At 42.9% G+C, this 26,564-nt stretch overlaps 2 protein-coding genes across 2 annotated transcripts; one reads left to right on the top strand and one right to left on the bottom strand.

Moving 5' to 3' along the window:
• The first annotated feature begins 9,712 nt into the window (after window positions 1-9,712).
• LOC310948929 (carboxypeptidase A1-like) lies at window positions 9,713-16,893 on the top strand. The gene is made up of 12 exons (XM_083916230.1): window positions 9,713-9,846; window positions 11,179-11,262; window positions 12,462-12,543; window positions 12,876-13,010; window positions 13,086-13,190; window positions 14,239-14,340; window positions 14,473-14,574; window positions 14,691-14,801; window positions 15,022-15,112; window positions 15,914-16,113; window positions 16,281-16,365; window positions 16,539-16,893. Exons 1-12 carry the CDS (start codon window positions 9,818-9,820, stop codon window positions 16,724-16,726), a joined length of 1,314 nt encoding a protein of 437 aa, XP_083772356.1. The 5' UTR covers window positions 9,713-9,817; the 3' UTR covers window positions 16,727-16,893.
• A 1,459-nt stretch (window positions 16,894-18,352) lies between these two features.
• Window positions 18,353-26,010, bottom strand: cep41 (centrosomal protein 41). The gene is made up of 11 exons (XM_083916158.1): window positions 25,920-26,010; window positions 25,594-25,657; window positions 24,571-24,618; window positions 23,192-23,253; window positions 22,847-22,916; window positions 22,545-22,689; window positions 20,617-20,783; window positions 20,466-20,533; window positions 20,246-20,360; window positions 19,795-20,016; window positions 18,353-18,619 (listed from the first exon to the last, which is right to left on the bottom strand). The coding sequence occupies exons 1-11, from the start codon at window positions 25,950-25,952 to the stop codon at window positions 18,492-18,494; spliced, it is 1,122 nt and encodes a 373-aa protein (XP_083772284.1). The 5' UTR covers window positions 25,953-26,010; the 3' UTR covers window positions 18,353-18,491.
• Between the last annotated feature and the right edge of the window lie 554 nt (window positions 26,011-26,564).

Below are 26,564 nucleotides of genomic sequence, written 5' to 3'. Positions count from 1 at the left end.
CACCTTGTCTCACGTCTGCTTTCTAATGTATTCTACACATTTAACATATGTACCCACATTATTTACAGGCCCAATGGCTTCATGTTGCTTCTCCAGATCCCCTACATTACATAGTTTTTAAGATTTCTCTTATCTTTAGGACAGTTACCTTGAGAGTGTTTATTCACATTCATTTATAATTTATTTTTACATCATGTGTGTGGTGGAGCTTTATTCTATTTGTTTATTTATTTTCAGGGGAGACGCAGTCCCCCACTTCCACAAATTCTGCAGTCGATATTCCCACATTTGGGGAATTCGCACGGGTCAGACAGCCTCAGTGCAATAGCTGTTCCTCACCATGGGAGACCCACCGCCGTGATCATGTAGTCTCCCCTGCCAGGGTATTGTATTCACTGCTGCTAGTTTAATCGATAATAACACATAAGGATTCATTTGTTGATGTGTGTATTGTTCATTAATAATATGAATCTGCAAAGTAACTGAAGTTATCAAATAAATTAATTGCAATAAATAACTATGATATTACAAATGATTAGTTTTTACTTTATACAATTTAACAAAACTTAAGATTGTGCGATACTGTATGAAATTAATCCCAAATAGTATTGTATTTTGTATTACCTTTCCTATTTCTGTTGAGCAAGGCACCGAACCCCCAACTGCTCAGGGCGCTGGTCACTGGCAGCCCCCTCGCTCTAACATCTCTCCTTGATTGCATGTATAGGTCCTGTTTGTGCATGTGTGTGTATTTCGGGCCTGTGTGTGTGTAACATGAATAATAATAGAGTGAAAAAATCAAATTTCCCTTTGCGGGATTAATAAAGTAATTCTTCTTCTTCTATCAAAACAATGACACAGTATCAGTGTACTTAGTCCAAGTGAAAAATAATGAATCATCATGGCACAGTACCTACTAAGTTTTGAAAAAAAGTTTGGTAACGCACCTGAAAGTTAATTCTGTTTTATTACAACATGTTTCTACAGGTCATAACATCGTACAATGTGAGATCTGGGAACGTGGGAACATTGCTATGACAAAGTCCGATGGGGAAGAAACAGCGAACAAGCTAACATGTTAGCCAAAGAAACACCTAAAACAGTTAAAACACACATCTTCGTTCCTACCCTCACCTATGTTAATGAAAGCTGGGTCATGACCGAAAGAACGAGATCGCGGGTACAAGCGGCCGAAATGTGTTTCCTCAGGAGGGGGTCTGGAGTCTCCCTTAGAGAGAGGGGGAGAAGTTCAGCATCTGTGAGGAACTCGGAGTAGAGCCGCTGCTCCTTTGCGTTGAAAGGAGCCAGTTGAGGTGGTTCAGGATCATCTAGTAAGGATGAACCCTGGGCGCCTCCCTAGGGAGGTGTTCCAGGCACGTCCAGCTGGGAGGAGGCCTCGGGGAAGACCCAGGACCAGGTGAAGAGATTATATCTCCACACTGGCCTGGGAACGCCTCAGGATCCCCCAGTTAGAGCTGGTTAATGTGGCCCGGGAAAGGGAAGTTTGGGGTCCCCTGCTAAAGCTGCTGCCCCCACGACCCGACCCCGGATAAGCGGATGAAGATGAGATGAGATGAGTTAAAAGTTTTAACTCATCTCATCTCGTCTTCATCCGCTTATTGTGTTTTAACTTCCGCTTTGTGTGTTTTAACTTAAAACACACAAATGTAACCTTTGAAAAAACAACCACTTCTAAAGGGCTGTGCCATTTTTCAAACGTGAATGCACAAAGTGTGGGTTTGAAAGTTAAGCATGTGCTTGTAAAGGAAGTCACTTTAAAAAAAACATGAAGATCAATTGCAGCTTTTAAAACCATCATCAGCTGGCAGTGGCTCTGCCTTCCCTAATGCTACAACCCCTCTGCTTCTTGTTCTGTCTTTCCTTCTAGCATGATCTGTTGTTCCGACATTGTTGTCAAAACCCCTCAAAATCTACAAGTGCCTGATGGCTCTGAGGAATCAGTGTGTGCAGCCAAAAATGCCTTTCAGGAGGTCCCTTATTCTCAGCGCAGGGAGAAAGTGGTCCACAACATACCCGGGGCAGCTTACAAGAGGCTATTAGAGGCCTGCGGCAGGATGCCTCTCAAATCCAATTAGGAAGAGCTGGGACTGGATCTGGACTCTCTGCTGCTGCCTGTCAGTCAGAGCGGGAGAAAACAGGTGTCCAGTTACCAGAAATGTGTGGAATATAAGAGTGTGTGTGTGTGTCTCAGGGTGGTGATTGAGCGGGGTGTGTGTGCGCCTAGTGTCTGGAGTGTATTAATGTCTATGTGTTTGTTTGTAAACGATATATTCTCCATCTTGTGTGTGTGTGTGTGTTTATATAAATATGCATACGTACAGGGCATCATGTGTTCGCGGAGTGACTGTGAGAAAGCTGCCGGCCTGCTCCCTTGGTAAATGTAGCCCAATCCACCATAACCAATGGAGAATCTAACAGGCTATTACCTAATCACTGATGTCATCTCCCTGCTGTACAGGAGGTTTGACTGACATCACTTGGAGGCTGCCAAGTTAGAGACCAACTGCTGCTACAGTATCATTGAACGGTTAACTATGTGACAGCCTCATTTTTGGAGCTATCGCTGCATGTGCTATACCAGTTTTCTCGGATCTCATAGACACCAGGGGTGAAATGCACCAAGCCACCCTCAAGTTCTGTGAGCTGGTGAAAACATTTGGGGCCGTAGCCCAGAAGTTAGAGTCCTTTTCAGCTCGGGGTTCGGGGGAAATGTTTGAAATTGGGCTGATGAACATGACATTGTGACGCAGTTTGAGAAGGAAAGACCAATGGTCATGTGTGACTCCGGGGGAGGCCTACTGAGTAACGTTGGGTTAATGTTTCGGTTAAGGATAGGAAAGGTCCGCACAGACACCAGCAGCAGAATGAGACGTGAGAACAGCCTCAGAAACACCGGCATGCACCTAGACTTCACTGCTCGGACACAGATTGTCTCTCCAGACAGTTGTTTGGGTTTAAGTGACCCGTTAACCGGCCTTAACTCCTCGCTAATGCCTCTGTGTTTCATTTTTCATGACTGCGGCGCATGCGCATTGAGACCGCATGCCGTTTCTGTGTTAAGTTACTAATGATTATAATGTTGTTATTTTCATTTTGCAATATTGAGGTCTAGTCATGCCGCCTGTACTCAAGCTGCTCAACCTTTTGTATCTTATGAAACTTCCATTAAAGTGCGTTCAGTGAACTTGTTCTTCAGCCGTGTTAAAAACATTAAAAGAGGTTTGGATGGAAAACATCCAACTCCATTAAAACTGCTGCTGTGCTCAAAGATAAAGGACTTCACGTGAACTTGCAGTTGCTTCTGAAGTCTTCAAACCTGACTTGTACGTTCCTCCAAGGACTTAAAATTATTTATATATACTGTAGAAACTCTCCTGTTGCAAAGGGAAAGTTTGCCCTTCACAGCCCTCTAGTGGTTTGTTGTGTTGCAGGTTCAGGGTAAGACTTGATACATACTATTGAGAATAAATCAGTCAGTGTACAAATGTAATTTAACTGTTGTCAGATAAAATCCACAGGCCTCAGAACTCATGAAAATATATTTATTTGGTCATGAATGAAGATATAATGTTGATATAACAGTCATCATTGCACACAGGCAGAAAAAAAACCCCATTTTAGGCTCATATGCCTCCATATTTCGTTTTTCATGCATGTTAAACATAACGTCACCTCCCTGATGTGTCTTTACAGTTTTGTTTGAGTAAATGTGTCAGTGGAGTCTTGTTTGTTACTTGTTGTGACAGTAAACAGGAAGAGAGCGACTTGCTCTTCCTAATCATATCTATCTCTAATTCATTTTCTAAATGTTTGTCTTGGAAACCTGCTCGTGTAAACACGTGTGCGTAGAATTTATCGTCATGCCTTTGCGGGAAAATACCAGTGACGTGCAGTGAGGGTGAGGGTTGGGGAGGCACTGACTCACAAGTCAGATTTACAAACATACAGTAGGATGCCAATAGGATAGGAGGAGAGAACAGGAGCGAATAGGAGGCTGAAAACCATTTTAAAACACCAGTGCAACTATATAATGCAGTATATCTGACCTTTACTTGTACATGACTTCTTGCTGTGACTGAAAGTCCAGCTTTGAAAAATGTCTCAGTTTAGAAATCAAATCCTCCATTTTCAGGGGGAGAAATGACAGCTTGTCTCTAAGCTCTACAGCGTCGCACAGCACACTTCTGTGTTTACTTTATGCACACAGGTTAGAGTTCACCGTGATCTGGCTGCTGGCTATCAGGCTGCTCACTATCGCTGCCTAACTTGAGGCAGAGGTACTGCCTGCCTCAAGCCAGGCATTTCCCCTGTGGATTTATGTCACATCAATAAGATGTAAATATTACACACATACGTAAAATACATCACTGAACACCATGGAAAAGAAGACGTATGCTTTTATTACATAAAAGTGTCCTCAACCATCATATTGGAAACATACACAGAAATGGGAACAATCACGCGCCCTCTGCACGCGCTCAATCCAGTTTGTGAGTGATTGCGCAATCTGGAGGGAGGCTGCGCTGTCCGTGCCTCACCTCTCGTCTGTCCGTGCCTCACCTCTCGTCTGTCCGTGCCTCACCTCTCGTCTCCGATGAGACTCCGTTTATTTTAGCAGGAGATGCAGAATTTTCTGCAATTTTTACTATAAAAACGGTCAAAACATATTAAGAACCACACTAAAATCATAGTCCAGAGGACAAATATTAATACTTGTGTTGTTTTATTATTTCGTTTCTTTTTCCTCTCATGATGACAGGGGAGGCACAGCCTCACCTGCCTCCCCTGACTGCACGTCACTGGAAAATACATCAAAGTCACTTGCGTCGCGGGGTTCACTCGGTCCAGAGGAAGAGCACGGACGAGTCCCTGTCAAAACAAGTGTCAAACCCCCCAAAAAGTAACCGAAAGCGGACCAGAGGAGCACAACAGCCCGGTTCACTGTCCCGTTCTTCCTTCGGAGCTCCTGCTGCTCCGCGCTGACGTCAAGTAAATAGAAACAACTTAGGGGGGGGGGGGTTCCGGTCATAACTTTCAAAATAAAAGCCTTGTTGTCAAAATCTACACCATACAGTCTGGGTCAGGGCTGCCCAACCCTGCTCACTAATTTTAAAATTTACATTTTACTTATTATTATTACTATATATCATATTAAATGTTTATATATGGTACGTCTACAGATTTCCTAATCGTTCTGTCTTCTATAGGGTAACACAGGATAGTTGTAGCACTGTCAGTTACTGTATAGACCCGTAGACCTGGACCAGGACTGCCCGACCCTGCTCCTGGAGGGCCACTGTCCTGCATGTTTTAGGTTTCCCTCTGCTCAAACACGCCTGAATCTAATGATGTGCTCGTTATCAAGCAGCTGAAGCTCGTCACAGGTTTGAACATCTTTAGACTCAAGTGTGTCGGAGCAGGGAGGAACCTAAGACATGCAGGACAGTGGCCCTCCAGGAGCAGGGTCGGGCAGCCCTGGTCCAGGTCTACGGGTATATACAGTAACTGATAGTGCTACAACTATCCTGTGTTACCCTATAGAAGACAGAACGATTAGGAAATCTGTAGACCTACCATAGATAGATAGATGGATGGATGGATGGATGGATAGATGGATGGATGGATGGATGGATAGATACATAACTTTATTCATCCCCGAGGGGAAATGAGGTCATCGTAGCAGCAGTACAAAGCAATCATAAGTACTACAAATAAGATACAATATGAAATATAAAATATTCATTCATTCATTCATCTTCAACCGCTTGTCCCTGTCGGGGTCGCGGGGGGCTGGAGCCGATCCCAGCTGACATCGGGCGTGAGGCGGGGTCCACCCTGGACAGGACGCCAGTCTATCACAGGACACGTAGAGACGAACAGAGACAGACAACCATTCACACCTACGGGTGATTTAGAGTCATCAATGAACTGAACATGAACAACAATAAAAGTACAGTATCGCAGATTTAAAACACTATATTACAATGTGCTATGTGGATTTTAATGTGCAAGAGAGAGAAAGGGGCATTTCAGTGATAGGTCACTTTGAGTAGTGTGAGTTTATTCCCTGAGCGTTGCTGTGCAGCGTTGTAGAGTCTAATGGCAGCAGGTAGGAATGGTTTCCTGTGGCGTTCTTTAAGCAACGAGGTCGGATGAGTCTGCTGCTGAAGCTGCTCTGAAGCTCCTCCAGGGTTTCATGGAGGGGATGGGAGACATTGTCCATGATCACCAGTAGTTTTGCATCCTGTGCTCCACCACCTCCTCCAGGGTGACGAGCTTAGAGCCAACCACAGACCCGGCATTCTTTATGAGTGTGTTCAGTGTGTTTGTGTCTTTTGCTTTGATGCCTGCACCACAGAGGAAGAAGAAGAAGATAGTGCTCACGACAACAGACTGATAAAACATCTGAAGCATCCGGTTGCAGACATCGAAGGACCTGAGCCTCCTCAGGAAGTGAAGCCGGCTCAGGCCCTTCTTGTCTTGACTGCCTATGTGTGTTTATTGTCCAATATAAACAATATATATCATATTATAGTAATAATAATAAGTAAAATGTCATTTTTTAAATGAGTGAAAAACATTTAAAAAGTAAATTTACACGAGCACACATTCTTTGCACTTTTAATGTTGCGGTCGTTCATGGACTTTTATTTTGAAGGTAAAGCTTCTTCACTTCCGTAAACATGCTCACGTCCTCTCTCGAGCTTGACTCTCCTCTCACTCTGGAGGTCCCGTTCACTTTTCATTGATTTTTCAAGAGGGGGACTTCCGCTTTGATAGATCTTCATATCGACCAATAGGAAGAGAGAAAGTGGGCGCTGAGAGGCGGGGGCGACCAATCAGAGCGCAGAAGGGGCGTGTTCTTGTCAAACAAAGGCTATAATAGTATTTTTGACAGATTCAACCTGCTTTAGGCTTTCTTATTCAAGATTTACTGATTTATCTACCAAATAGTTCACTTTTTACTGTCCTAATCTTGATATTTTGTGGCATTTTGTAAAACATAACACAGAGACAGAGAGAGATATACTGTTATGATGATAAATGTGGCGTCTTTGTGTTAAAAAGACAGTTTTGAATGCAGTAGTAGATTATATCGGTACGCACATATGCAGAAAAATACACAGCCTACTCCACACCACAGCTAGTCTCCTTTGTCATGATGTTTCGTAGTTGGTAATGAAACGCCTGTGAAACAGCTGCAGTGTTGCCTCAGTGACAGGAAACCATGTGGTTAGCAACTTCCTCTGTGAACTGCTGCTGGCCCTCTCAAGGAAACAACACTGTCACTCCCTGACAGGTCAGATAGTGTGAGTCTGTCACACAGTTGGGTTTGATGAGTGTGAACGCTGTTTTTACGCATCACTATATAGTGATGTTCCAGGCACGTCCAGCTGGGAGGAGGCCTCGGGGAAGACCCAGGACCAGGTGGAGAGATTATATCTCCACACTGGCCTGGGAACGCCTCAGGATCCCCCAGTTAGAGCTGGTTAATGTGGCCCGGCCCCCAGAGGGGTTGAAGATGAGATGAGAGGAGACTTTACAGTCTTGTCCATGCTGTGTGGTATGAACATCTGTAATACAGCCAACGGGCTTCTCCCATCTCCGCAGATGTCTTCTATTCTCCTGCAGGATCCAAAAGTTAATTCATCATGTGATATGAACGTGTATGATGCCATGTCCTGCAGCCTTTATGGTGTAGAAGGTGCCTGACTCAATGATGTAATGTCACCTCATGTGGCAAGAATATGTGGGCTTTTAAAAAAAGAAGGACAGCTGAATCAAAGGGAATTTTAAAGTCACACTTAAGAACAATGGAAACGATACCTAAAAATAAACCCACCTTATCAGCTTGGAGCACAAAGCGTGACTGCAACAGTGTGCGTGTCCTGACCGCAGACACTGTGGATTTACATCATTTGACCTTTAGTCTGTGCAGTCAGAAAGTATTTTCCACAAATTAAAAACTATAAATAAAGGAAACTAAATACATATGTATATGTGGAGGTTGTTGGAACAAGAAAAACTTTCTCTATTATTGCCTTAACTTGGAAAAACAACAACAGGGGCAACAGCTCAACAAAAGTGCAGTGACTTGTCTATTTTGAGATATGTTCTGAGGACTCTTTCACTCATACAGTGAACATACATTGTACAACTGTACAATTGTGATGATGTTAAAGACAAGTTGACAACATGTCATTTTGGTAACTTACCCTTCACCCTGCCCTGCCCTCTCTGCGTGGCCAGGCCCCATCAAAGCAGAGTCATTATAATAACTAGTTGGCTGCCATGTTTGTCTGTATTGGCAGTGCTCACTTACAAATGTTCACTGCATACTGACAACAACACGATCAAAATCTCTCCTGAGTAGACAGATTCCTTGTCATTGTTGTCATAGTTTTAATGTGCAGAAGTTGTTGTTGCAGCTTTAAAGAACCAGTGTGCAGAACTTAGAGAGGGTCTATCGGCAGAAATGGGACCTGAACCTGAAATGAAAGATCTTTGTGCTTTCGTTTACCTTAGAATGAGCCCATCAATTAATTCAATTTCACACACGCTCATCTTCAACCACACTAGAGACAAACTGAGACAACTCACATTCACACCTACGGGAAATTTAAAGTCATCAATTAACCTAACACCTTGTGTTTTTTCGGTGGTTCCCAGGGTTGAAAGTATTCATTCATTCATCATTATTCATCTTCAACCGCTTGTCCCTGTCTTGGTCACGGGGGGGCTGGAGCCGATCCCAGCTGACATCGGGCGTGAAGCGGGATCCACCCTGGACAGGACGCCAGTCTATCGCAGGGCACATAGAGACGAACAGAGACAGACAACCATTCACACCTACGGGTGATTTAGAGTCATCAGTGAACCGAACACCTGCACGTCTTTGGACTGTGGGAGGAAACCGGAGAACCCGGAGAAAACCCACGCAGACACGGGGAGAACATGCAAACTCCACACAGAAGGGCCCCACCCGGGATTCAAACCAGGAACCCTCTTGCTGTGAGGCGACAGTGCTAACCACCACAACACCATGCCGCCCTAATTCAATTACATTTTTTTTATAGCGCCATATCATAACAAAAGTTATCTCAAGACACTTAACATATAGAGAAGGTCTTGTGCACAGTGGCAGACAGGATTGTGTCCACCGTAGAGTCCAGGGGGATTCAGTTGGTCGCAATCTGCAACCTCACCACTAAATGGCACTAAATCCTACACATGTGTCCTTCAAAGTATAACTGTGGTCACTTCAAGTTGGACCATATTCACCACCATTGTTCATTCGACTAAATAGTAAAACACAACATCAACATCAACATAGTCATCGTCCAGCCAATTCCAGCAGTAGTTAGAAGTAGATGGTGTTTTGTTGGCTCTATACATCTATTAATATAATTGGATGTAAATTTTCTTGCATTTCTGTCCAAAAAAAGATTGTTTTCTACCGGAAAACCATGAGGAATAACCTCAGTGTAGCTTTGAATGAAACCCATTTGCATTGTGGGAGTCCTATCCCTCTTGTGCAACAAATATTTGACTAAATGTTTCATTAGAAAAAGAATACATCAGAATAAGGAAGTTATAACATTCTCAAAATGCTGTTTCACTGTGACCAATACAGAATTCACACACGTCTGTGCTTTATGCATTTGGCTGATGCCTTCAGTGATGCCTTATACTCGAGCGCCGGTGTATGGTATCTGCCAATACGAGACTCGTGACACCTAAAACGAGCAGGTAGGAGCTCAGCGTCTCACCCAAGGACATTCAACAGGACATATGGATGTGGACGGACACGCTGTCTGCTTCACTGTAAGTCTCTGTGAAACCCTCCAGCAGGTGTTTTTTTCAACCCCCTGACTCTGTCTCACTTTCTCTCTCTTTACTTTTCCTTCTCTTATCAGCTGGGTTGCACAACACACACTTGCAGACTCTGGGGACAGTGGAGAGAAGTCACATTAGTGAGGAATATCAAGGATCTTTTACTTTGATATCATGTGAACTGGGCTTTAAAAAAGCACATGCACCAGTGTGTGATCAGTATTTTGTGATAAGGACATACGAAATGAATTTTAGCGTCACACAGACTCACACTGACTCCCTAAAACGTGACTGGTTTAGAAGTAGAAGGCAAAAGCTGGCCCTTATGTTACAAGTGAGTGTTGCTTTGATGCAGGTTTTATGTTCGTGATGGTTTCACATTTTTCAGTGGATGTCTCTTGTTCTGAAATAAAACCATGCAGAAAGCATTTTTGCTCTCTGAGATCTTCTCTGAAAGTGTGTTACTGCTAATATTCACAGTACGTGTGTCCGTACAGCTTCGCCCCGGGGACAACTTGCAACAGTAACAAAAAAGGAAGCTGAGACACCCCTGCAGCTTCCTATTGAGCAGTGAGATTAAACAGAATTTAGACCTAGACCTTGGGCGATGACCTAATTTTCCTTTGAAACTGTGGTTATTCACACGACAACAACAGGGAAAAGTAACAAGGACACTGTGACAAAATATAGTAGTGAGATAAAGACATGATGTGAAGGTCAGATGGGTAAATGTAAAAGCTTTTTGACACACATTGATTGAAGGGGGCATTTTTAAAACAATGTTTAAAACCTAATATTACGTCACATGCAATACACAGGACCCTTATGGTTCTACAAGACACTTTATTTCTTTAAAAACAACGTACATAGTGGATTTAGTTGCTGTTAGTGTTGAGGTTGTAAAAATAAACAATAGCCAACTATTACATAGGCTATATAAAATAAATGAAATGTTCTCTGGTTGCAGCTACTTATAAGTGATGTTTTGTCGCGCATTCGCTGAAATTGTCACTTTTTAAAGACTAAATGATCAAAGAACTCACCCAAAATAAATTTAACTTAATCAAAAGCCAGAAACAAACCAAAACCAAAGCCAGCAGTTCACATGTCAGCAGTTCACATGTCGTTTTCTTTCTAAACTTAACTTTGCTCGATGACAAAATGTCATAAACATGCATGGTGCAACTATGAGGTCTGGTATCTGCATGCTGGCGTGAGAAAGAGACCAGCCGCTGACACACTTCTATCACCTTAAGCAAGGTGGTGGTTTGGACATGTGACCTGGTACTCTCGGCCATAAAAGCCTGTGTTCCACCCTGACAGGTTCACACTGTTGGTCACGATGAGGGGGCTGCTAGCATTCACCGCGCTGTTTGTGGCCGTTCTCGGCAAAGAGACGTTTGAGGGGTAAGTAGGCGTGCCAGAGCCTCTCACTGCTGTGTAGGCTGTAAGTGATCTGTATAATAATGTTTTGTTACTGTTGGATATCATGCATCAGGATAATATAATAATTTGGTGTTGCTCAGGGAAGCTGTCTTGGTCCACTACTTTTTAACCCTAACCCTCTTTAGGATATATATAGGAAATATTCGTTGTTATGCAGATGACACACAGATGTATATTACACTGGGGCCTGATGATGACACTGTGTTCCCTTAGTAATGGGATGGCAGCAGATAAAAAAAATAGATAAGCAATAACTTCTTGAAACCAAACGAAGATACAACCGGTATACTCTCGTTTGCCCCACAAGCTAAAAGGGAACTACTGTCTTGCAAACATGAGCATCGTTCTAGATTCAGAATTGAATAGGAAAAACAGCGTTTTATCACTCAAGATCGATTTCAAAGATGCAAAAAAAACATTAATTCATATTTCAAGTAGATTAGTTTACTAAAATACTGTTTTTACTGAAACAGTCAATTTAAATATTTCAACTTATTCAGAACTGTGCAGCCAGACTTTTAACCAAAACGAGAAAGCAAGAGCATATTAGCTACACTCCATTGGCTCACATTTTTTACAATATATTTTGAGGTTATTTGAATTGTTCTTAAAGCTTTTTATAGTTTGGAACTGGCCTTCATTGCGCTCTCGGTCAGTTTATAATCCGTCACAAGCTCTCAGATTATCCACTGCTGGCTTCTTAAAGATGCACAATACTTATAATAAAATAGGCAGTGCAGCGTTTTTTAATTGGGCTCCAAGACTATGAAATACATTCATGAACAGCAGCTGAAAATCTATTTATTTACCTTGGCCCTCACCTAACGTCATTCTTTATTTGCTGTTATTGCTCTGATTTGTATTAGTCTTAATGGTTGTTTCCACTTTCACGTATATATATTTGACAATCTACTGTCTAATTAATGTCTAATTTTATTGTTTATTTGCCTTTGTTTTAATGTATGACATTTTCCTCTATTGTAAAGCAATATGCGCCACGTCTTTAGCATGAAAAGTGCTCAATACATAAAGTTTATTGTTGTATGCATGCCGGATGTACGTAGTTTCAACCTTGAGAAATCTTTGTTCACCTCATGTGTGCCAACTTCTCTCTTCAGTTGAGTCGAGGAATGTTAAACATTGCGGTTATCTTTTCGCAGGCATCAGGTGCTTCGCATTGTTGCAAAGGATGAAGTCCAGCTGTCTCTTGTCAAGGACCTGGAGGACATGGTTGAGTTTGAGGTACTTCAAAGTCAAAAAACAGCAAAGCTTTAAATCAAATTTTTGTATGGAACCCCAAAGGGCCTTGATTAAATTTCATATGTTGTATGAAAATCCAAAAGACATGCACGTGTTAGGTTAATTGATGACTCTAATTTGCCCGTAGGTGTGAATGGTTGTCTGTCTCTGTTCGTCTCTATGTGCCCTGTGATAGACTGGCGTTCTCTCCAGGGTGTACCCCGCCTCACGCCCGATGTCAGCTGGGATCGGCTCCAGCCCCCCACGACCCTGACAGGGACAAGCAGTTGAAGATGAATGAATGAATGTTGTATGATATCTGTGTTTTCTTTCAGCTGGACTTCTGGAGGGGGGTGACTGATGTGGCCACTCCTGTGGATATCAGAGTTCCCTTCCACAGCCTGCAGTCTGTCAAAATCCACCTGGAGAGTCAGAACATCGAGTACTCCATCATGATCGAAGACCTTCAGGTAAGAGACTTGTTTTTTAAAGAATATACTGTGTATGCCTTGACCACTTACCCAAATGATGTTACTGTCCTGCAGATGATGCTGGATGAGGAGAAGGAGGAGATGGAGTCTGCTGCTCGTGTCGCTGAGCCCAGAAGCACTGGCAGCTTCGACTACGCCAGTTACCACACAATCAACGAGGTTAGTACGCTCACTCTGGCTACTGAAAAGCATTTATACCACAAACTATTTTTATTGAATAGTCTTGAATTAGTGTTTATGTTTGATTTTTGAAAACAATAAAGACATTTTAGGGCCACATTTCAACAAAGGGACGAGTGAAATAACTGTTTGTTGAGTTAAATGTGACAAAGTCCCCAACTAATATATAGTTAATGACAATTTCAAAATTCACTGATACATATTTGGGAACAAATGCATAAAATTCAAAAGTCTCTTCATCCATTCATCCATTTTCTCTGCAACTTATCTGGGGCTTGGTTGCCATAGCAGCAATCTAATGAAGGTAGTCCCTCTCTCCAGCAAATGCATACAATCTAAGCAAGTTTTCCAGTTTCTCCTGTTGGAATCCAAAGGTGTTCCCAAGACAGATGAGATATATAACCTCTGGAGCATGTTCTGGGTCTCCTTCCAGTTGGAAATGCCCTGAAAAGGGGGCCTCCATTTTACCCTTACTCATGAACAAGACACTAGATTCTTTAGCTCCTTTATTCGGATGGCAGCAACTCACTGTTTGAGCAATCCACCATCTTCCAGTTGAGAACCATGGCCTCAAATTTGGAGGTGCTAACTGTCATCCTGACCACATAACCGTTGCCTGCAAACTGCCTCAGCGCTGGCTGAAGAACCTGAACTGATGAAGCCAACAGAAACACATCATCTGCAAAGAACAGAGAAACAATCCTGAGGTCCCCAAACTGGACATTCTCCTCGCCCAGGAGGAGATCCTATCCACACCAGGCAACCCTGGCGTAGCCCGACCACCACTGAAAACATGTTTGACTTCCTGCTGATGATGCAGACACAGCTCTCACTCTGGCTTTAGGAGGACTGGAGGGCTCTGATCTTGATCAGTAGAGCGCTTTGCTTCCAACTAGATTATCATGATTATCATGTTGCGACCCAGAGCTAAGAGACTTCAACATCGAATTTAAACTTGCTCAGGACCATAATTATGTCGCAACCCTCATCCTTAAGAATGTAAATAATGTTCTTGTCTTTGGTTTAGATCTACAGTTTCCAGGACATGCTGGTGGCTGAGAACCCCAACCTGGTCAGCAAGATTGTGATCGGTCAGAGCTACGAGGGTCGTCCCCTGAATGTGCTCAAGGTAAATACAAAACACTTCAAACCAACCAAATCAAACCATGTGATGTGAAATAACCTTCTATGCTCCTGAAGATATAGAGTCGTTATTCATTTAGTCTTTGTTTGACTTCTCCTCTAATTTCCCGGGTCTTAGTTCAGCACTGGTGGAACCAACCGTCCCGCCATCTGGATCGACACTGGAATCCATTCCAGGGAGTGGGTCACTCAGGCCAGCGGCACCTGGTTCGCCAAAAAGGTGCTAATTGATAATTGTCACATTGTTTTTGTCTTTTTTCCTCCACCGCCTCTGCCGATTGTGAACCCTAACCTGCTGCACTGAATATACTGTATTCTCTACATTTCTGTGGGTAGATTGTGACTGATTATGGACGTGACTCCGCTCTCACCGCCATCCTCAACAAGATGGACATCTTCCTGGAGATTGTGACTAACCCCGATGGCTTCGCCTACACTCACACCAGGGTGAGTTTCTTACTGACGGATTTTTAGAGCTATTCAGGCTTTTGATTGACTTGATTTTAAAGGATACAGGTGATATGCTCAGGTTATATTTGTTTGTTTGTCTCAATCAAAGATAAATGAAATAAAAATCAAAGTTACATAAACAGAAAAGAAGGTGAAATTCAACCCAAAGTGACAAAAAACAACAACAAATTGTGATGAGCTGCTCTGATGTGTCCAGAACCGTATGTGGCGTAAGACCAGGAAGCCCAACCCCGGCTCCAGCTGTATGGGAGTCGATCCCAACAGGAACTGGGATGCTGGTTTTGGAGGTAAAGTATTACCTAGTACAGGGTTAGGCAATTCCGGTCCTGGAGAGCCACTGTCCTGCATGTTTTAGGTTTCTCTCTGCTCTAACACGCCTGATTCTACTGATTTGCTCGTTATCAAGCAGCTGAACCTCGTCACAGCTTGATTATTGTTAGACTCAGGTGTGTTAGGGTAGGGAGAAACCTAAAAAATGCAGGACAGTGGCCCTCCAGGACCGGAATATGCCCACCCCTGACCTAGTAGAAGCAATTCTCTAAACTTGAAATTTCAAATCTATAGACCTATATTGCTCGGCAACAGCCTTGGTCCTTGTTAACTTCCTGTCAGTTGATGCCGTTCACATTCACTGCAACAGGAAATAAACTGGGACTTATTTAGAATGTGTATGTTTACAACTTTGGTCTATCTTCTAAAGAAATCACTGTATTTAAAATGACTATTATAATATGTGTAGAATTTCAGTGATTTGCGTTGTCGACTGCCAGTGTGTTGCTCGATCGTACCAGCAGATGGTGCCAAGTACAAAATGTTTTAATTTCTACACAGTGCCTTAAAACAGGAGGGTCAAAATGACAGCAGTTCTACAGATTTGCCATAAATTGCTCTCAGAAATGCAGCAAAGGACACAAAATACAATTAAATGACGCTTGATTTGGTGGTTCAGTCACTGGTTCAGTTTTGTCCCTTTGCACATTATGGAGACACTTGTTCTGTAGTATTGAAGGGAGGGACCACGTGTTATAGGCAGACGGTGGCATCAGTTTTCTTGTACCTTCTCTGACTCTGTTGCCTTTCCTGTGTAGGAGCTGGTGCCAGCGGCAGCCCGTGCTCAGAGACCTACCGTGGACCCAGGGCTCACTCTGAGTCTGAGGTCAAGGCCATTGTGGACTTTGTGAAGTCCCACGGTAACATCAAGTCCTTCGTCTCCATCCACGCCTACTCCCAGATGCTCCTGTACCCCTACGGCTACACCAGGACTCCAGTCAAGGACCAGAATGAGCTGGTAACATTCACAATCTTTCCCTTTTACGACTTCCTTACCCTGAGCTGTAGACCTCTTCTCGTCAGTTTGTCGTTTCCCCTGAAATGTTGGAAATCAGAACACGCAGCAACAATATGAGACACTATGAATAGATGCTCGTATGTGATTGTGGAAATATCTTCCCACAGCACAATGTGGCAAAGAAGGCTATCACTGACCTGGCCTCCCTGTACGGTACTCGCTACAGATACGGCAGCATCATCAACACCATCTGTAAGTATTATTAATAAGAATCATTTAAACTCTACATATAGATTTTAACTGTGAGATAAACCCACTGGGAGCCGATGTTACATAATCAGATGCTGCTGTAGAGCTAACGACCTCTATTATGGCTGCCATCTTTAGAAAATAGAAACCCTGAGCAAAGCATGTTTCAATTGCAGACCAAGCTAGCGGTGGCACCATTGACTGGACCTACAACCAGGGCATCAAGTACTCCTACACCTTCGAGCTGAGGGACACTGGCCGTTATGGCTTCGTCCTGCCAGCCAATCAGATCATCCCCACTGCCAGGGAGACTTGGCTGGCTCTGATGGCTATCATGGACCACACCTACAAGAACCCCTACTAATGTGTGTGTGTGTGTGTGTGTGTGTGTACAAATGGAAATCCATATGGAGAGGATATTGTTGGCAAATGTTATCTTTAAATGTCATCTTAGAGACTAATACCAACACCACCATCATCATCATCATCATCATGGTTCTTTAAGCATGAAAAAAAAAACACAAAGACAAATAAATGAACACGCTGGAATCTGCAGTTTCTATTTCTTTATGACTTTAAAGCCCTTTAATTGGGTGCATGATAGACGCATGCACATTTATGATTTCTGCATTTCATACCTCTTTAAAATGCCCTTCAAACCTCTCATTACTCGGACTATCTTCACCTGCTTTTTAGAGATATTTTAAGCCATAAATGAATACATTAATGTTGGCGTGGCACAGCATGACACTTTATTCTTGTCCTGTTTGAGCTCAATGTATTTATTTCAATCCTTTATTGTGTGCTAATCTTACCGTATGCTTGTGGAACACATACAAGCCTAAAAAGCATAATTATAAAAACCTCAAAAGCTTAATAATTCATGTTTTTTTTCTGTTCACATGCATGTACATGTAAATTACTGAAATAGATCAGTCCCTCTCTAAACGCTCGATTTAAGTAAAAGTAACCGAACAAAATACATGATTTAGTCACTTTTGCTCCGCACTCCACAAGAAGATGAGTCTGATCCAGCAAACAATGATACGCTTTATTCGACATCAGTTTACAAACAAAACAATGTGATGAGATCATTAATGGGAGTTAAGTTGGACTAAAATCACACAAAAAAAGGCTGCGGAGTAATGCATATTTTCATAAATGCACTTCATAGGAGACTGTGTGAGTGTGTGCGGAGGAGAGAACCATCCAATAAGTCACGCCAACAAAATAAAAGGCCGTAAATGAGCAAATACTGTTTTCTCAAATGCATCTGTGGGTACTCAAGCGCTGCTTCTACTTTCGACAGTAACCACTGTTTCCTTCCTTAAGTGAGGTAGCCATTTTGTGATAATGGTCGTCTTTCTGCGTGAAGGCGTCAAATAATCGGTCAGTGTGACGACACGCAAAGAAAACCACACCCACGTAACGGCATAGGCGAATGGAGGGGTTGCACGCAGAGTGAAGGCCATCAGAGACGACAATAGGACAGAGGAATTACAAAAATACAGCACGGCTTTTCTTCTTTTTTTGACAAAATAGATCAAGCCCGATCACATTATCTATATAAATCACATCCCATGTAATACATAGATGTCCAGCATTTCCTTCATATCACGTCAACATTCAACTATTCTGTCTCCAGCAAAACCAATTGTCTTTGAGGAATGGGATTAATGTGGTTGCTGTGATACTGATGGAGCTAAACGTGACCTATTTGTGCATAATAATGTACAAAACAAGAAAAAGAACACAAGAATCAAGAGAATGAAGTAATCATCTGTACACGATCATCAGCTTGTGAACAGAAAATGGAAGAGAATAATGTTACACGAACAGTTAATGAGTGCAAAAACATCCACTGTGCAAACATTCAAATATACACCATTTATTAAATATGATTAAGGGGAAGACGCTTCAGTCGGACATAAATCTCCAGAGAGTGTACACGGATGAGTGCGGTCTTAATTAGAGTTTAGAATAATTCGGTCACTGATGTTGAGAGGTGTTAGTATTCAGTCAGCATCTGTGTTGCACTAGGATCAGCGTGCAGCGTGAGAAATGGAGCAAATGGACTCTGTTATGGAGGTATGTTTGTTTAGTGTATATGTGTGTGGTGGGAGGTGGTGTCATTTCCAGGGTCTGCTGCTCTGAACCCGGCTGCTCTCCCTCGACGTCGTAGAGAAACTCTGTCGACTCCGAGCGCTGGATGCCGTAGACTGGGAGCTGCTAGTTGACATGCGGCTGGACATGCGGCCTGCGGTGAACACACATGCAAACAATAGAGAAGGGTAGCAGAGTAACGAGGAAAATATTACATTTGAGTCACTTTCTCGAGGGTAAATTTTAGTTTATGCTCTGAAATTATGATTTGGAATTTCTATCCTGCCTGATAACCGAATCCATGGGTGGATGGGTGGATGGATGGATGGATGGATGGATGGATGGAAGGATGGATGGGTGGATGCATGGATAGATAGATAGATAGATCAATAGACAGGTGGGTGGATGGGTGGATAGACAGATAGATAGACAGGTGGGTGGATGGGTGGATAGACGGATAGATAGACAGGTGGGAGGAAATATAGATAGACAGGTGGGTGGATAGATAGATAGACAGGTGGGTGGATGGGTGGATAGACAGGTGGGTGAATAGATAGATAGATAGGTGGGTGGATAGACAGGTGGGTGGATGGGTGGATAGACAGGTGGGTGAATAGATAGATAGATAGGTGGGTGGATAGATAGATAGACGGACAGGTGGGTGGATAGACAGACAGACAGATAGACAGATAGAAAGATCCCATTATTTTGTTACAGCAGCAGGTTATCCATGTATTGCATGGAAATGGTAAAATATAAAGTATATAAGATATGCATCTATAGAATACACACATATATATACACATAAGAATTGACTAGAATACACTATGTATAAACTAAACTAAGTATAAAAATAAAATAAATAAAAGTAAGTACAAATGATAAACGTTCTGCTGGACAGAGGTGAGGTGTTATACAGAGTTATGGCTTTGGGCAGGAAAGATTTCCTGTATTTCGTGGAGAAAATGAAGCGACACATATCTCAATCAGGAGTAATGGGACATTCTGATCCCAGACCTGTTTTCTGACATCAAGTCCAATTGAATACTAACCCACAATAATCTACAGAGTCTGTGTGTGCAGCAGGTCAGCTCAAGCATACGATCTATCACACATGAAGGATGAAAGTTCAAATAATCGAAGAATAATGAATTTCATTTGGTTCAAATGGAGCCGTTTCTCAAGGAAAACCCTTCAAAAACTAACACAACTAACTAAACTGAAATAATTAATAACTGTTGCGGAGAGTTTGGCTCTATTTTCCCATACTCAGTACCAAGGTCTTCTCAGAAAAAACACCTTAACATTGTCTCATTAAGTAAGTCTTACTGCTGGAGGTACTGGGGATGAGTATCTCATCGAGCTGCTCCTGGATCTTGGCCAACTCGTCTGATGAAAACCGCCACCTCTTCTCTGCCGCCTGCACCGGCTGCTGCCGCGGCGGCACGGAGCCCTTCTTCCCCTTCGATGACGTGGGAGAGGACACACACGAGGTCGGGATGGCGCCCGTCACCATGCCTTCAGGAAATTTTTGAGTGAGCACCTTGAGACCTGGGAGAGAGGGATGATACATGGGACCTGCGACGGTGTTGGCTTTGATCAGACGGACACGCAAAGCTCTCACCCGACTCACAGCCACAACCCAATACAGAACAAATATAGAACATATGAAATGACATCTTCACTAAGGATTAGATTGCTGTCGATTGGTGCAGGGTTCGTTTCCCAGACGAGCCCCCAATTATATGGTGGATGTGACGTTGTCCAGACTCAAACTTACCTCCAGACAACAGAAATAGATTCTCAAATCCTCGCTCGCACATGATGGTGGCTGCCTGGCCGGCTATTCTCTCATCCTCATCGTACATGATGAGGATCTTCCCCGCCGTATTTTTCTACACAGTTCGTGGGTTAAGTTCATAAAAGCCAATAGTAGGTTGTAACTTCAAAAAGCCTCAGTATGGATTTTGTCTGTTTACGTAGTTGGTGTTGAAGGATACATATTCCAGCACGTCTTTGGTGTAGGGGTTCATTGTTCGAGATAACATGGCGATGGGGAAACTGTGTGCTGTAGAAGAGACAGACGATTAAAACACAGTCGTTTTTTTGCATGAGAAATTGATGATCCCGCTTCGTGTTCTCGCCGCCTACCGCTGATGATGTGGCAGCGGTCGTACTCGTCACGGTCCCGCACGTCCAGCAGCAGGTAGGGGCAGTCGGGGTAGGGCTTGTCAGCGAGGTTGGGGGTCGACGCCGGCTCGTTCTCCATCTTCTGATGGTTCCTGTCAACGTTCAGCTCTCCTACGCCGCTGATAACACTGGAAGAGGTAGAGCGGTTAGAGGCTGCAATACCTGTGTCAGAAATACAGGCTTTTATGTAAATGTGTTGTTGAAATAAATTTAATGAATCTGATGTTTTTGATTGTTTTAGCAACTTCTGTTATTTATTTCTCACCATTCATTTCTTGTATTGTGCTATGAACAAGACTTTATATCTACAAAGGATTATACATATAAGCTTTATTTTTTTTTTATGTTTTTCATCTGCCATCAGTGAAGCTTTGAATAGGTTGTCATTTAATGGTGTATTTTTTCACCGCACAAAATATATTGATAAGGGCATATACTATGATAAAATGTACTAACTTTATATGTTTTATTATAATATTAGTGTATGTGTTTAATGTCAGTATCATGCAAAGTATTCAATATAACAGAAGAAAGGTAATTTCTGAAATTTCAGTTCATTCAACTGTTGAACCACAGGGGGAAAAAAGAGTCACTTGCAAGTATGGAGCAGAGCCAAACACTGAAGCAACACACTACTTTCCCCTAGTGTAGGTTTACCACAGCCCTGCCCAACTTCCCCTCTCCATCTGCCCTCCCCACAAGGTGAAGGTGACCTAAAGGCTCTTCCATTACAGAGACTAGTCTGTGGCCCCCCTGGAGAGACCACAGATAGAGTTACACCCCTGGGGTTCCTGTTCAGGCAGGAGGGGGGAGAGAGGACGCAGGTGAGAGGAGGAGGAGACGCTAAGAACATATTGAGAGAGGTCATTGTGTGGGATACAGAAGGATGGGAGTATGAGACAGGTGTGGGTGTAGGGTTACGGGCGTGCTTGTGGTTAGGGGTTATGATTGTTGGGTGTTGGGTGCTGGGTGTGACTGTGTGTGTGTGAGCGTGTGTGCTAGTGATAGGCCGATGGTGGCTGCTGCGTTCGCCGTTTTTTTCCCAGCATTATGTACGGACAAGCGCCCACGGGCAGATCTGTGTTGCTTTTTTTTTTTTAATTGAGACTCGTAACATTTATTATCATCATTTTGTAAATTTGATGATTGGAGGAATGTAAATTGAGGGAGCTAAAGTAGTATCGGCTTGAAATATCAGCTCAAGAAAATCGGTCGGCATGGTTATCGGCTAAGGCTTATGGCATCGGCCTTCAAAAATCCGTATCAATCGATCCCTACTGTGTTACTATATATTAAATATATATATATATATATATATATATATATATATATATATATATATATATATCGCATAGACTGCACATAAAGCAGGACGACACACCTCCACTTCCTCCCTCTGTACAAAAGTGAAGCCAAAATGTCCAGGACACTGACGCTGCCATCTTGTCATTTTGGAACCAGAGTGGACTGTGGTTTTCACACTGTGGATGATGTGTTTAGGTACGCTGGCCCTTTAAAACCGATCCAGTGCTGATACATGTACAGCGTAGATCTAACCTACTAGCGACTGAGACAACAGCAAACCATTATCTGGAGTTCCTGCTTTGTTCTCAATATAAAGTTGCCATGTATGATCGTAAAAGTGACAGTGAATGTCATAGCCCAGATTCTGTAACTCTAAGACACGGACGCCAACCAGAGAAAGTTGCAGCTGCACGTGCTCAGAGGGGAGCATGTCATCCCCAGTGCAAACACATACTGAAAATACTTCACAATAAAACATGGCATTGGGAAATAAAAGTTGTCCATCAAACTATGAATGATTTGCTGTGTTGTGTACAGTCTGAGGTGTTCACTGAGCCTATACTGGGTGCACAGGTGTACAGTACCTAAGCAGTGTTGACCTGGCAGTGTAGCAGATTTCCCTGGTGTCTCCTGCATCGTGGCGATCTGATAGAGGCGAGAGCTGTGGGGAGCCATTGGTGCGTTCGGACAGACACTCCAGGTCTGCGTCAGACACCACTGACAGACCATCTGTAAACCAGCAGGGAGCGGGACATCAACGGACTGTCACGTCTTGAATCCATTGATCAAACATGACAGTATATCCAGAAACAATAAAGTTTAATATGGTTTTCCCTGGAGAATAAAGCACCACAATGTTAAGTGAATGAGTAACTTTGCTAGTTACCTTCTGGGTCGTGTGATTCACCGTCAATCTCACTGTCATTCAGGTCCGATAGAGAGGCCACCTGAAGTATCTGGTGTGAACATGTTTGGAAATGTTAGATGTTTGTACTAGGAAGAAAGAGGCAACATTTCTGAAGTAAGGTGCAGAGAGACTGGTATCCTGGAGACTGTAGTTGAAGGTAACAAACCAAGCGAAATGAATTCAGAGCCATCTGTCCAAAACCCATCACACCCCAAGTCCATCAATTATTAAGCACTGTAAATGGATGTGGGTTCCTCACTGCATACTTTCAGTCATCTCCAAAATGTACGTGTAATACGCATGGAAATAAACATTAAAGCTCACCAATTGTGCAAACGTTGTCACCTTCAACCGCTTGAAGATCTCATCTTTTCGATACCTGTAATCTGGAAAAAAGGGGAAAGAATACTTCAATCTGACAAAGGTTAGAAGAGGAAGGAGCCTCAAAGCCCTGATGGCAGTCTTAAAATGCATCATTTAGTATGGCTGCTGTAGCTGAAGCTACTACGGCATAATAGTCCGTCAAAACAACCACGATAATTACTAAACACAACTTACCTTGGTCTCGCAGGACCTCCTGTTCCTCGCCCCACTCTAATACTTCGCTAAACCCCAGCTCCACCCTGTCTGTCCCCATGCTTCCTTTCAGCCAAAGCTGCCACTACTACACTCAAAATCAGGCTGGTGAGACAGTTTTATCCATGCTCGATCATGGTATTACCCACAGTGTGACCTCACTAGCTCACACTTTCTCAGAGACCCCTGCTGGCACATGACCAGCACGTCCCCGTACAGTCTGCGTCCAGTCACACAGAGGGACACTTGTAGACAGCAGTACAATCCTCCATTGGAGAGTGAAGGAATCAGTATCACTTATCCCTGAGAAATCAGAGGAAGGGTCAACACAAAGTGACCGGGGTCCACAAAGAGCGTATTCAACTGGGACGAATCCACGGGTAAGAACGTCTCCAGTTTACCTTTTGAAGTACACAGGCAGACAAAGAAGGGGAACCCACAGATCCTTGGGAAAATGAAGTGCCACGTTGGCGAATCTTATCTCAGTGTAAAGCAAACTCAAACCGCATTACTGTGAAAAAGACCTTTGATTTGATCATGTGTGAGCTCTACACAATCCTGCCAAATTGGAGTATTCGATCCTCCTGTTCACATTTGGACAGAACGGTGGTAAAAAGCTAGGTGTTTACATGACGTCAATGAACTGAACTAATGTCACAGGTCCAACAGTTGACAGCAGCGATCTAGTATCCTGGTGGACAGAGGTACTTTTCTGTTCTTTCTAGGTCAAGACTGTGATCTAAGCTGCTGCGTGCGTCCTTTACGACGTGTCCTTTAGGAATGCATCGAACCCACTGTGAATTGTCATTCTCAGACACAGAAATTCCAATTTAAAGACTTGGAAATGGTGGTTTCGCGACGTTAAATAAAACCAGCCATCTTTATACACCAGTCAGAGATATCCCATAATTAAACATCTCCTGCTGATTCATGTTTCAATTTTTCGTGTTCACTCAGAATTTGAAAAATACAGTAGAAACGAAATATGCGTTGTTCACAAGCTGGATTTAGACAACATGTCAGACAAAACATAAAACATCTGAGATGACAAAACATCAAACATCTGAGTCGTATGAATGCATCAAGAGAGTGCATAATAGAGTAGAAAGATTGAATATGATACTCACTCTTTTTAATCTCCTCCAGTCTTTCCATATACTTTGAGAGGCTGCATCCTATTGTATAACAATGACAGTAACATCCATTATAAAGCATTTATGAATGATTATAATCAGAGCAAATGGCACTGGGTTATAGCATTGTAGGACATCTATGGCAAGTGGTTTTAACATTAACATCCACAACATCATGACATCACTTTGCCATCCACGTGTATTAGGCTTTCAATTCTAGATATGCACAATTACATTTTAGATATCTAGAGAGAACATTCTGGATATCTGTAATGTCATTCTTGCTCGGAAAAACTCCCATTTTAGGTATCTACAATCCAACTGTTACAAGTCATCATTTTAACTTCAGATATCCCTAAATGAAAAACCATCTCATCTCATCTACAGCCTCTTATCCGGGGTCGGGTCGCGGGGGCAGCAGCTTTAGCAGGAGACCCCAAACTTCCCTTTCCCGGGCCACATTAACCAGCTCTAACTGGGGGATCCTGAGGCGTTCACAGGTCAGCGTGGAGATATAAAATCCCTCCAACTAGTCCTGGGTCTTCCCTGAGGCCTCCTCCCAGCTGGACGTGCCTGGAACACCTCCCTAGGGAGGTGCCCAGGGTTCATCCTTACCAGATGATCCTGAACCACCTCAACTGGCTCCTTTCAACGCAAAGGAGCAGCGGCTCTACTCCGAGTTCCTCACGGATGGCTGAACTTCTCACCCTAAATGAAAAACCAGCCCAGATACCCATTGTGTAATTTTGACTAATCAAAATTCATTCTGACTAGTAAGAATATCTCAAATTTAACTGCGGATATCTAGAATGTAAAGCCCAAAACACATACATGGCAAAGGTGGCGTCATTTGTACTTGTTAGAATGAAGTTGTGGGTATTTTAAAGTATCCTTCTAACTAGTAAGAGTTCAATTTTGACTAGGAGAAATGCAATTATATCTATATCTAACTCAAAATACAGTTACAGGTTGCAGTGTGTGACTGGATTAAATGTTGCCATGGACAAGATACTGTACCTGTGTCCAGTCTCGTTTTGACGTGTTGATACTTGTCGTTTTTCGGTATCCTTTTTTTCATGTACTAGGAGGAATAGACAAGCATGCTAGTTAGAGCTAGTTAGCCTGCGAGCTAGAGCTTTCAGAAACGACACCGCTCTTACAGGTGCACTGTCGTTGACATGGTAACTTAACACTGACCGCGGCTAACCCAGCTAGCTTGCTAGGGTGGCTATATTTCTTTATGTTGCTCCACGCTGTGTTGACAGTACATTATAATATTACCCATAGCGCACCAGTTAGTTAGCAGTATAAACTTAGTAATGCTGTCATTTAACTAACGTTACCTGCGCATTGCCAATGCCCCGGTGAAGCGACATCTTTTTCAAACCGAAATACCAAACATCAATTTCCAGGTTTAACAAGCTCGGTGGTGATTTGTCAGTGTTGTTCAGCGAGCCAATCAGAGAAGCGGACACTGCGCCATCGCTTCTAAGGAGCAGTTTCATACGCTACGGCAGGCTTGTTGCTTAGCAGCGAAAGACGCTCCACCTAAACAACATGCTGCATTCACGTAACAGATATAATCGGACCATTTGTTTGGTAATAACAAATATTTGTTTCTAAAAAGTTTTAAAAAACTTTCTGACTCTTTTGCGGAACATTGGATGTTGCTATAAGTCCCTAAAGTATTTAAGTTTGGTTTTGTTTTCTGATTTTGCTTTTATTTAATGTTCACTGTCTTATATTTGGCTGTAGGCCTGTCTGTCTCAATTAATAGGATGTACAATAGTAATAGCGTATACGAATTGTATTTTAAGGGATTTATCACCAAATTTTGAATTTCCCAGTAAGTTACCATCGTTATGTGTGAACGTAAATGTTATTAACAATGGTATTTTCAAACTGTGAAGGGAATTTTTATTCGGCTTCTCATATCTACGAGTTTTCAAGTGTTTCGTGAACGCAGCACCACTCTCTCCGACGAGTAC

This window comes from Echiichthys vipera (genome assembly GCF_963691815.1).
Source record: "Echiichthys vipera genome assembly, chromosome: 7".
In the NCBI taxonomy this organism is placed as follows: domain Eukaryota; kingdom Metazoa; phylum Chordata; class Actinopteri; order Perciformes; family Trachinidae; genus Echiichthys; species Echiichthys vipera.
Note: the sequence above shows the minus strand (reverse complement) of the source record. Positions and strands in the feature narration are given on the sequence as shown.